General features: G+C 40.0%; 1 protein-coding gene across 1 annotated transcript in view; it reads left to right on the forward strand.

The window, feature by feature from the left end:
* The window catches only part of LOC139454531 (ATP-dependent DNA helicase Q4-like), a 393,084-nt gene that overhangs the window by 271,339 nt on the left and 108,609 nt on the right, over positions 1-13,136 (forward strand). The window contains exon 15 of the mRNA XM_071236303.1: positions 1,128-1,262. Coding sequence (XP_071092404.1) covers positions 1,128-1,262 — 135 coding nt within the window. The remainder of the gene's footprint in view (positions 1-1,127; positions 1,263-13,136) is intronic.

The raw sequence follows: 13,136 nt of genomic DNA on the forward strand, positions 1-13,136 counted from the left end.
CAGCAATTACAGGAACAGATTTTTCTTAGATCCCATGCCCCCTTGTTCTGAGGTCCTTCAACTCCCAGAGTGCTAAATAACAGCCCCTAGTAACTTCCAGTACATGTTGACTGAACAGATCTCACAGAAAGGACTTGTTTTCAGATAAAACTGAAGTATCTAGGTGTGTTTGTTAAGCAAAGCCCACTCCTATGCTGATTATATGACATCAGATATTTATAGGGCTTCACAAACGGCAGGCATGTGTCATGGCCTTCTTAATCATCACCCACACGGACTGCTCACTGTCAAACTTCAGAAATTTTTTGGAATTAATTGCTGTCTTATGCATCTGTTAAGTACCTTTAACAGAGAAGCATCCGCTGTTTGTTCATAAACATTTCATGCAAGCAGAAACTGACACTACAAATAGCTTCATCTAGTGGATATTTTGTTAAAAGACGGAATATTTTTTTGTCACTGCTTCAAGTAACAAACTTTGTTATCTCTGAAAAGAAGAGCCACAATTTAATTGTATTTCTCAAAATGGGTTCAGAATGATCAGCATGTCAAATAATTACAAAATTCCCAGTCTGCCTCCCCAACCACAAGCAGAATATCAACTGGTCAGTCCCTAACCCATGCTTGACAGGAACATTTGATTTTTGATTTTTGTTTTTTGCTGTTTGTTGTTTAATGCTGCACTCAGCAATATTCCAGCTATATGACAGTGGTCTGTAAATAATCGAGTCTGGACCAGACAATCCAGTGATTGACATCATGAGCATCTATCCAAGCAATTGGGATACGATGACATGCATCAACCAGGTAAGCGAGCCTGGCCACCCAATCCCGTTAGTCGCCTCTTATGACAAGCGTAGTCGCTTTTTATGGCAAGCTTGGGTTGCTGAAGAATTATTCTACCCCGGATCTTCACGGGGGAACTTTTGATGGGTATATCTTTAAGATATATGAGTTACATGGGTATTAGTTTATTATAAGTACACCCTGTTCATGGCACATTAGTGAATGTAAGGATGGATTAAATTGCTTCAGGGTGTTGGTCTATAACTAAACTGCCATGTAGGTAGCACTGTGTCGTGCTATTAACAAATTCAAAGAGCCGATATTGTATTTTTTTATTTCAGGGCAAAGACTTGAGTGAGCTCAAGCGTCACACATATGGCAACACAGTGGACAGATTTGCCCTGAAGAAGCTTGTGCAACAGATCTTCAGGAAATGTCGGTGCCGGGATATTCACCAGTCTCGTCAGAACACTCAGGTAAGTGCTGTCTTCATGATTCATACACCTGTCTCAGAACACTCAGGTAAGTGCTGTCTTCATGATTCATACAACTGTCTCAGAACACTCAGGTAAGTGCTGTCTAAATGATTCATACACCGGTCTCATAAGAACACTCAGGTAAGTGCTGTCTTCATGATTCATACACCAGTCTTGTCAGAACACTCAGGTAAGTGCTGTTGTGCTGTTTTCACGATTCATACACCGGTCTCGTCAGAACACTCAGGTAAGTGCTGTCTTCATGATTCATACACTGGTCTCGTCAGAACACTCAGGTAAGTGCTGTCTTAATGATTCATACACCAGTCTCGTCAGAACACTCAGGTAAGTGCTGTCTTAATGATTTATACACTCAGGTAAGTCTTGTAGTGTCTTGTTGTGGTGGCCCAAAGGTTTACCTATGATAGTGGTGGCCCAAAGGTTGACCTATGATAGTGGTGGCCCATAGGTTGACCTATGATAGTAGTGGCCAATAGGTAGACCTTTGATAGTGGTGGCCAATAGGTTGACCTATGATAGTGGTGGCCAATAGGTTGACCTATGATAGTAGTGGCCCAAAGGTTGACCTATGATAGTGGTGGCCCAAGGTTGACCTATGATAGTGGTGGCCCAAAGTTTACCTATGATAGTGGTGGCCCAAAGGTTGACCTATGATAGTGGTGGCCCAAAGGTTGACCTATGATAGTGGTGGCCCAAAGGTTGACCTATGATAGTGGTGGCCCAAAGGTTGACCTTTGATAGTGGTGGCCAATAGGTTGACCTATGATAGTGGTGGCCCAAAGGTTGACCTATGATAGTGGTGGCACAAAGGTTGACCTATGATAGTGGTGGCCCAAAGGTTACCTATGATAGTGGTGGCCCAAAGGTTGACCTAGGATAGTGGTGGCCCAAAGGTTACCTATGATAGTGGTGGCCCAAAGGTTGACCTAGGATAGTGGTGGCCCAAAGGTTGACCTATGATAGTGGTGGCCCAAAGGTTGACCTTTGATAGTGGTGGCCCAAAGGCTGACCTATGATAGTGGTGGCCCAAAGGTTGACCTAGGATAGTGGTGGCCCAAAGGTTGACCTATGATAGTGGTGGCCCAAAGGTTGACCTTTGATAGTGGTGGCCCAAAGGTTGACCTATGATAGTGGTGGCCCAAAGGTTGACCTATGATAGTGGTGGCCCAAAGGTTGACCTATGATAGTGGTGGCCCAAAGGTTACCTATGATAGTGGTGGCCCAAAGGTTGACCTAGGATAGTGGTGGCCCAAAGTTTACCTATGATAGTGGTGGCCCAAAGGTTGACCTATGATAGTGGTGGCCCAAAGGTTGACCTATGATAGTGGTGGCCCAAAGGTTGACCTTTGATAGTGGTGGCCCAAAGGTTGACCTATGATAGTGGTGGCCCAAAGGTTGACCTATGATAGTGGTGGCCCAAAGGTTGACCTATGATAGTGGAGGCCCAAAGGTTGACCTATGATAGTGGTGGCCCAAAGGTTGACCTATGATAGTGGTGGCCCAAAGGTTGACCTATGATAGTGGTGGCCCAAAGGTTGACTTATGATAGTGGTGGCCCAAAGGTTGACCTTTGATAGTGGTGACCCAAAGGTTTACCTATGATAGTGGTGGCCCAAAGGTTGACCTGTGATAATGGTGGCCAATAGGTAGACCTTTGATAGTGGTGGCCCAAAGGTTGACCTTTGATAGTGGTGGCCCAAAGGTTGACCTATGATAGTTGTGGCCCAAAGGTTACCTATGATAGTGGTGGCCCAAAGGTTACCTATGATAGTGGTGGCCCAAAGGTTGACCTAGGATAGTGGTGGCCCAAAGGTTGACCTATGATAGTGGTGGCCCAAAGGTTGACCTTTGATAATGGTGGCCCAAAGGTTACCTATGATAGTGGTGGCCCAAAGGTTGACCTAGGATAGTGGTGGCCCAAAGGTTGACCTATGATAGTGGTGGCCCAAAGGTTGACCTTTGATAATGGTGGCCCAAAGGTTACCTATGATAGTGGTGGCCCAAAGGCTGACCTATGATAGTGGTGGCCCAAAGGTTGACCTATGATAGTGGTGGCCAATAGGTTGACCTATGATAGTGGTGACCCAAAGGGTGACCTATGATAGTGGTTGCCCAAAGGTTTACCGATGATAGTGGTGGCCCAAAGGGTGACCGGATGATTGTACACTCTGTAAGATTTGGTGTGTACATTTAGTTATATTGTACCAGAGAAATCAAACCACTTTTTGAAAACCACACCATGTATTGTAATTGTTGAAAGAAACAGGATCGTAACGGTTATTTGCGGTTCCAAACAAATTACTGTCAACATTTAACATTTCATAATTCTGTTGGTTTCTCCCTTGTGTATCACATCAGCCTCACAAGGTCGTTACACTTATACATTTACTTACAACCAATCTATTTCCTCAATGTTAGTTCACATACTAATGACTAGGGTTGGGAATTGGACCTAAAGTGTATTGCGATATATTGCAAAATACAAAAACATATTGCAATATCATTGCAATGTACATTGTAGCTTTTTTTCATATCCCTTTGACAAATATTAATATGAAAGCTGCAACATCAACAATTTGGTCAAAATTATGAACCAATTTTAATAAATTGTACTATTATTTTTATCTGCAATCAAATAAAGAGTATGAAGCATTTGTTTTATCTTTATTTTGATTTAATAAGGTAAGACTATACATCATGGCATATACATGTCAGTCATAGTCTCCAACCTTTTTCAATCACATTTGAATAATGTTAACTCTCTGAAACAGTTTGAAAAACAATGAAACATTAGCATTAACATAAATTTGATAAGACTTATACATCATGACAAATTCCATGTCGGTCATTGTCTCTCATCAAACATTGTGAAAAAAATTACACTCAATGTCAAAAGATACAACTGGTCAAATTTCAAATGTTTTACCACTACCAGTACTGTGATCACAATGAAATGTGTTTTTCTTTAGTATTCTGGATAGTGAACAGCCAGCAAAACATGAGTTAAACACAGTAAAGTAACATCAAATCCTAGTCTTCATGATAGGTCTACTCAGTTTATGCTTGAACATCTCTCCGTGTCACTTAAGTTTGCATTGGATAGTCCCACTTGATCGATGCTTGACTTCGTTGATTTCTGTGAGCCAAGTGATAATGGATAGTGTCGCCGCATGTGGGAGCTTAAATTCGATGTTCCACCAGCATGACGAACGCATGCATTACATTTCCTACACACAGCGATATTTTCTACTGTTTTATCATCTAATTTTATTTTCTTCAGCCGTAAATGTCTCCATATTTTGGATTTTCCCTTTTTGTTCGGCACGATGTCAAAGGCGTCCGCCATGTTGGATAAACAATCAAGGGAAGTAACTCTAGTTCCAGCAACGTTCGTTCCCGATGATTTCCGATTGTAAAATACGTATTTTTATCAGAGGGTGTTTGAATAATGAGGGAAAAACCGATACGCCAAAAACGTATCGCGATACGTATCGTGATGAATTTGTATTGCAATATACCGGTATTCCGATAAAACCGCACATCCCTACTAATGACATTGAAAAACATTTTGGAAATCTGGATTACCTTACTGAGAAGACAATTATAAAAATGTTCAAGAAAATCATGTCATTTTAAGTAGATCAAGTATATCAGTAGTAATATAAAGAATTTAATCGAATTAAAAATGCAATATAGATCTTATTATGAGAGAATAATATGTATTTTAATGTACAAATGCAACTAATTGCTTGTGCAGGGACCAAATATATTATTTTGATTTCGCCAGTGGATTCACACCGAAGAAAAGTCCAACTGTGGTAACAGTAAGCTTAGGCTGAAAGTAGGTATCTCAGTGATAGACTTGACCAGCGACAGAGTAAACCTCACCTGAAGACCAACTTAAGCTGGAATTGTATCAGGCAGTGTTTGACATCACTTTGAAGAAGCTTGTTTTGTGCAATTTGTCTGGAGTTTTTTGTCCTTTTGTCATCTGGGTTATCTCGAAGTTTTTTTTGTGCCTCTGTGATTTCTTTTGGGGACTGTCTCAAAATATCTGTCAACTTAAGAAATGTAATCTAGATTTCTCATCATATAGTTTAATTACAATACACCATTCTGACATATGAGTAACAATAACATTAAGACATTTTGAGCTCTTTGTCTGGTAACCTTATTATAAATCAGAAAGTCATATGCTCACATTTAATGCAATCTCATTAAAGTCAGATCTCAGTTCTCGCTACAGCTAAACAAAGATCTGAGGACATCCCATTAGGGGTCATGTCAGAACTTTCCTAATTTGTTCCCCGAACTAAAATGATCAAAACAATTTTTGTGATGCTGATCCACTACAGTGAACTACGGTTAAAACCATTAATTTTAGTTCGTTATAACCATAGTTTGTTATAAGCATGTTCAGCCTATATACAGCCAATGGACGGGACCACAAAACAGATCTTACATCCGTCAGTTCGTTATAAGTGTGTTTGTTATAAACGTGGTCTACTGTATATTTAAAAATTGACTGTCATTTTTTGAGACAATCCCTCTACTGTGGAGCAGGCAGTGTCTTTTAATGACAGCTATATCAAAGTGACAGCACAATGAATCAGTTTAGATTCATAATACATGGGTATTTTTTTGCGTCATTTTCTTCCGTAAACCTACTTCTAATTACGCACATGAGAAGGCAGCATGTCAACTTTTTTGGGTGGTTTTCGTGTGATCCTGTCTGTCCTTCTATTTACCAACTGTAGAACATTGTTGACCATGATAATTTTTGATTAACTCCGTGAGGCAAACACCATGGGTTCTTGATTCAGACATTAAAGGTTCATTATCTGTGCTTTTCAATCGAAAGTAAAATAAGAAATTGAATTGATCAGAAGCTGCATGTGAGCCTTTGTGACCAAAAGAAGCGAAAGTCTTTCCATATTTCAAAATGGAGTAATCTATATTCTTTAAGAAATGTAAAACAAAAAATCGTCTTTTATAAATCATAAGCTTAAGACAAGTTTTTATGAATGCTAATAACCATTATCAGTTTTAAGGTTTTTGTAGGTATCTTGTCTGTAATTATATTTTTGGATTATGTTGGTTAATATATGAAGAATTACTTATTCAAGAGATGTTAGATTGGTTTGATGCACAAACGAACATTCTGGTATAATGAGTGAACCAGTGCTCATGAACACATCACATGTGACGTCATACATCCATGACTCGCGATGCACCATTTGTATTGTGCAGGATTAGTGTGTAAAGTTTGGAAATCATGTGCAGCATATCGTGATAAGAACAAAGACACTCTGTGGTAACACTTGACTGATTGTTAGTTTTGTCATTAAGTGGTACACAGTGGAAACATGTCTTCTTAACAGACATGCTTCTCTATATATGTTTCAATGGTTCACGTTTCTTTTGATGGTGAGTATATATAACAATATTTCTTAAAGTAATGTTTACCATACTAACTCACTGCCTTATGTCAGAACTGAATATTTTCTGATTGGTTTCAATCAATGGTCCTGTCATGGTGACTGATTTACGACACCCATTGTCTGAAGAACATTTGATTGCAAAGGCTCATTACCCTGGAGCCATGACATCTATATGCCTTGAAACATTTAATTGCTGTTATTTATAAGATGCTAATCCTATTTGTTAATCCCCATTTTTGTGTGCATCGACCGTCTGCCATCCTGAACAGGATGTGCAAGTATGTCACTGATGATTTACTGTTTACATTTATATTTATTACTTACTAAATGTCAGGTGACCTTGGCTATATAAGCCTTGGTCCAGAGAGATTGAAGGGGAGAAGAAAAGGTCTTACCCTTAGCCTAGCTAGGGTTAGGCTGGGTGCTCCGGGGCACCTAGACAACAACCACTACCACTATGAGCTGACCAGGCACATAGTGTCTTTTGTATGTATATATCAACATGTATAAAGTAGAACTGTATATACCGCAAGCCATTGTCGCCAAGTTGTCACTTCCTACTGAGAACCATATGTCGGTCCCTTGCATATATACAAGTATGCAAATTGTTCATTAATAAACGTCGGACAGACACGCGTTGATAGTCCTGTCAGAACTGAAATTACTGTAAATTACCCTTCTTCACTGCCTGTCAGGAATCGACCTATAACAATGCTGCCTAACACTTGTCTTTACCTAAATAAGACAACACTTATTAATGTTAACAGTTCAGAGCCACAATCAGAAAATAAAATTAAAATATTGTCTATTGTTTATTTGCAGGGTGCCCTGTCTTTGATGGATTAGAAAAATACAAATATGCAACAATAAAAAATCAAACAAAAAGATGCGAATAATAATCAAATGTATTGAAAAAAGTACCTGCCCAGTGTAATAGGGCTGGGACGGGTAACTCGGGTACCCGGGTCGAGTGGGTACTGAGTAGGATCCGGGTACCCACAGGGCTACCCGGACCTGTGGTTGGTTAGTCACATGATATATTGTTAAATGATAAAAATTATCTAGAACTCTATGGTTACACTACAAGTCACTAATGTTCGCATTTCTTTCTGACTATGCACCCATACCTTCTGATTTTTCATATGGTTGAATAAAGATGTAACTTAATTCAAATTCAGTGTATGAATGACTAGATTGTTGATAACATGTATCTAAATACGTTTTGCAAAGGCTATTATAAAAATGTTCCCATTCGGACAATTTGAGACATCTCCTGAGACCTACCGTGGGTACCTGGGTAGGGTCGGGTAATAGTGGGGTGGGTACCCGGGTTGTAAATTTGGACTCGTCCCAGTCCTACTGTGTAAATACTGTCACGATGTTGTGATCCGTAGAATAAGTAAACAACCTACACAACAGAATAGCCATTTGTTGACCCTTTAAACCTGCTGACCAAAACAACTTTATACCATATCATGTAAATAGAATGTTGAGCTTCACAAACTTTGTAATCTGCTCGACCGCCTCCGTGGTCTTGTGGTAGAGCGTCCGCCCGGAGAGCAGAAGGTCCAGGGTTCAATCCCGTGCCGCGTCATACAAAAAGACGTTAAAAGATTGTACTTGTTGTTACCCTGTCTGGCGCTCGGCATTAAGGGGCTAAAACAAGGACTGGTCGGCTCAGAGTCAGTATACTGTGTCTGAGTGGGGTATTCATGTTAAACTGCGGCATGGTATCTCAGTGAGCTAGCACTATAAATCGGCATCAGTCCGGACTAGTACAAGCAGCCACACACACACATACACGTGCATGCACGTCGCTATATAAGCGCAATAATCTTGGACGCGACGTTAAACCCAATTTCACCTCACCTTGTAATCTGCTCATGCTGCCATCAGATCTGTAAGCAAGAGATAAATGTGTGGCCAAACTGCAGCTATATCAATTGTAGGTATATATGCAGCTTCTATGTTTTTGAAACTATTTATTCTCTGAACCTCCTGCCAAATTGAACAAGCTATACCCAGGGTAAGAGTGAGTGAGTGAGTGAGTATGGCTTTACGTCGTTTTTAGCAATATTCCAGCAATATCACGGCGGGGGACACCAGAAATTGGCTTCACACATTGTACCCATGTCGGGAATCGAACCCGGGTCTTCTGCGTGACGAGCGAACACTTTACCCACTAGGGAGTGTGTGCATGAGTGCACGCGCCAACTAGTCCAAACATATGCTGGTTTCATAGTACTTGACTGCTGAGATACCATGCCTCAGTTTACCATACCTATATGTATACCATACAGGTTAAACACAACCAAATGTTTTCCCATAGACTTCTATGGTAACATTATATTTTTTTTAAAAATAACTCAGCATTCAACAGCTATTACCTGTACGTGTGTGCACAGTTTGGCCTTAGAGCAGAAAAAAACAAACCCAAAATGACTACCTTAGCCAGCTCCTTTTCTGAGTACAGGAAGCTAAACATGTCGCCCCCAGTTCCGCACCAAATGTCACCAACTTGAAAATATTTGTGGCCACATATAGCATAAGTCATCATGTTGAAAAAGACATGGTATAGAACATGGTCAGTTTTAATAACTGGATGGATGTACATTTAAAAGACATAAAAATCTTACACAATATCCTCCAATCACAGCCTGCATATATCTCTCGATCTGCACTGAAGGCTCCCTACGAAAACCGCACTGTCCCAACTGGTTCTGATTTGGTGTAGTAGAACCTGTAGATACATTACACTGACTCCAAGCTGACTCGTCCAGCTTTTCCCCCATAATGCCAAGCATCGGGCAGGGTCACAGCAGCTTCCGTCTTTTGCCATCTTTTCATCTGACACAGCCATTCACTGGGGATGGAACCATGGACAGATGCTGAACCATGGACAGATGCTCTATTCACTTGACCATGGAGCTGGTCTAGATTTGCCTGGTAACTGAATTGGTACAGAAAACAATAAGTGAAATCACTTGAACAGATCCATTTATTGTCAGAGTTTCCAAGTTTGTTAGTTAAGAAATAGACAACTTATCATCGTTTTTTGTACAATAAAACACTTAAGGGAGAATAAACCATGAGGGACGCAGGCCTGAATGGCTTATTCTCCCTGCAGTGTTTAATTGTTTGTTATTGTTTGTTTTTTCCCAGATATTCTCACAATCCTCTTGTGGGGCGGTCGGGTAGCCTAGTGGTTAAAGCGTTCGCTCGTCACGCCGAAGACCCAGGTTCGATTCCCGACATGGGTACATTGTGTGAAGCCCATTTCTGGTGTCCCCCGCCGTGATATTGCTGGAATATTGCTAAAAGCAGTGTAAAACAATACTCACTCACTCACTCACAATCCTCATGTCGATTATCTGTACCTTTTCTCCTAATCCTGATTGTCATATCTCTCCCACTTTGTGAAGCGATTGTTGAGTCACCGGCATAAATCTGGGTAGCCCAGCTACATCTTAGGGTAACAACTTATTAGACATGTCCCTTTCAAAAATAACATTGTCCAGTGTGTGACATCATTATGTTGCAAGCACAAATTCGAATCACCAGAAATAACGTCATGAGAGAACAATGCTTTATTGTGAAATAAATCACACTTTGTTCTTCATTGTTCTTTGTGATATATTGTATTGCGTACCGTAGCTATTTTATATAAGGAGACAAAAAGACATTCACTTCATTCATCTATGTACTCACAGGGCCAGAGGTAGCCATACTATACTGACTGTACTGATTACATTAAAAAAAGAGAAGGGAGGACACTTCCGCTGATCGAAAACCGAACAATGTTTCCATCCCAAAACAGTCCGATGTATTTCGTTTACAACTGACTAGTAGTTTGTCAAATATAACTTTAACAAGATTTTGCACCCGAAAAAGTATTTATCTTGTACATAGTTTAATCACAATTTCGTCTCAAAAAGTAAATGGCGAACAACGAACATTGAGACGCCCGGAAGTTGTACTCGCTTCACATACCACTCTCTAAAGATCGTCTCCGATTGGTCGAAAAATAATTGCTAATCCCCTTTGGCGTTTTTTATAACTTCGTCTGCTAAGCTTACCACTCCATTGAGAAAATGGCAAATCCTTCGTTCTGCAAGATTGTCAGCTGGTAAAAAACATTATTTACTGTTAGACTATAGCCCAATGTTTATGTCTAAATGTCAGTTGAACCAAATAAGTGGAGAAATATTATTGAACTCTGGTCTAGATAAGGGCACAAATGTCATGATGTTTTCAGCATGATTAATCTTTGGTTGGGGAAATACAGCAATACATCAAATTATAGGGGTATCGGTTATTGTAGATTCATAATAAAATATTTATGCATATATGTGTATATATATTCCACTTCATTAAATTAGATCAAATATTACTTGCATAGTTAAATTTTTCCCACCTTGGTGTTCAATGCAGCCATCAAGAAGTGTAAAATGTGTATGAATTGCACTAGTATATACTATTCTACTCTTAATTTAGTAGCTCGTCATCTGTTGTACCCCATTACTATATCATGGAATTGAGATCACTGTGTACACAGGCCTACAGATTGCCAATAACAAGAAGCTGTAAACTGTTATTACTTTAAGAAATTATGCAGAAATCCATTATTAAACAAATATTCACTCTCAATAATTTTCCTCATTATCAATCGATCAATAAGATTATTTATATAGCATGCCTGAAACTTTTGTATACCTTCACAGGGCCACGGATAGCCACACTATACCTATAGTCAGTATAGTCCTAATAATAATTTCACCCCTAGATCTCGCATCACAAATAGTGAAAATAAATGTTCAATCTGTAAAAACAATTTGGCAGATAACATAGATATCTCGTCAAGTAGGAGAATGTCAGTGTTCATTATGTTATCTTTTTACCGCCTGCAGTCGTCATCATACATAACAAGATGACTCAACTGCTCATCTGAATATCTTCCATCCAAAATCCCCGCGAAACGATGAATTGTAACACCCGGCAAAAGCGATGCCGCCAAACCCGTCGATGCACAAAGTTGAACGGTCTTTCCCTCGTTTCCTAGTACAGATGCAATTTTCCTTAGCTCGTGACATTTACCTGTCCCTGCCTGGCCTAACATAAGGAAATCATGCCCAGAAACAGCCGCATTTATGATTGAGTCACTTGGTTGTGTCGCCATTGTTTTCGCATGTTTTAGTGAGTAACATACGGAGCGAGTAGCACTTCCGGGCGTCTCGGTGTTCGTAACGACAACATTGAACTTCCACATTAATTATAAGTCAAGGAAAAATAAATGTAGCAATAATTTGAGATTTAACATGAAGTTAAAACACTTTTGTTTTTACCTAGCTTTTGTAAAAAAAAATTATTAACACGGAAATGACTGAAATAGCGGTTGCAGCATAGAGGGGTAGAAAATTGTTCGGTTTTCGATCAGCGGAGGTCCTCCCTGCTCTTTTTGTTAATGTAATCAGTACAGTCAGTATAGTATGGCTATCCGTGGCCCTGTGTATGTACTTATTCACTCCATTGTATGCCAGACAGCTAACTTAACATGAAGGAAATATCGTTCTTCAAATAATGTGTGGTAAATGTCCACCCCCACCCCTTTAATTATTTAATGTAATAATATATTTTGATTTTTGTTCCCTTTCAAAGTTAGCCGTATGGAATGGAACATTCAGTTCAGCTATGTTATGTGTACCAGTCTCAGTGCACATGAACCTGTCAGCATTGATGAAGGACTTCTGGGCTGGCCACTAATTGTGTTTCTGAGAGTCAGGAGACGATAGTGTGGTGGAGATGGATGATGATCAGGGAGAAGTCATAAGTGGTGAAGTTGGTCAAGACCTCACCTCCTTTGTGGAGAGGTGAGGTGATGTGAAATTGGGTTTAACGTCGCGTTAAAGATTATTGCACTTATATAGAGACGTGTGTGTGTGTGGCTGCTTGTACTAGTCTGGGCTGATGCCGATTTATAGTGCTAGCACACTGAGATACCATGCCGCAGTTTAACATGAATACCCCACTCAGACACAGTATACTGACTCCAAGCCAACCAGTCCTTGTTTTAGCCCCTTAATGCCGAGCGCCAGACAGGGTAACAACAAGTACCATCTTTTAACGTCACAGAGGCGGTCCTTTGTGGAGAACCTTCCTATTAGCTTCTGTAAGGTCTTTAACCCGTGAAGATCCAGGGTAGAATAGGCCTTCTGTAACCCATGCTTGCCGTAAAAGGCGACTATGCTTGTCGTGAAAGGCAACTAACGGGATCGGGTGGTCAGGCTGATCTCAATTGCATAGATCAATGCTCATGATGTCAATCACTGGATTGTCTGGTCCAGACTTGATTATTTACAGACTGCTGTCATATTTTGAATATTGCTGAGTGCAGTCTTAAACAACAAACAAACAA

The sequence above is a fragment of the Haliotis cracherodii genome, unplaced genomic scaffold, assembly GCF_022045235.1.
Source record: "Haliotis cracherodii isolate W230 unplaced genomic scaffold, xgHalCrac1.p SCAF_10, whole genome shotgun sequence".
Taxonomy (NCBI): domain Eukaryota; kingdom Metazoa; phylum Mollusca; class Gastropoda; order Lepetellida; family Haliotidae; genus Haliotis; species Haliotis cracherodii.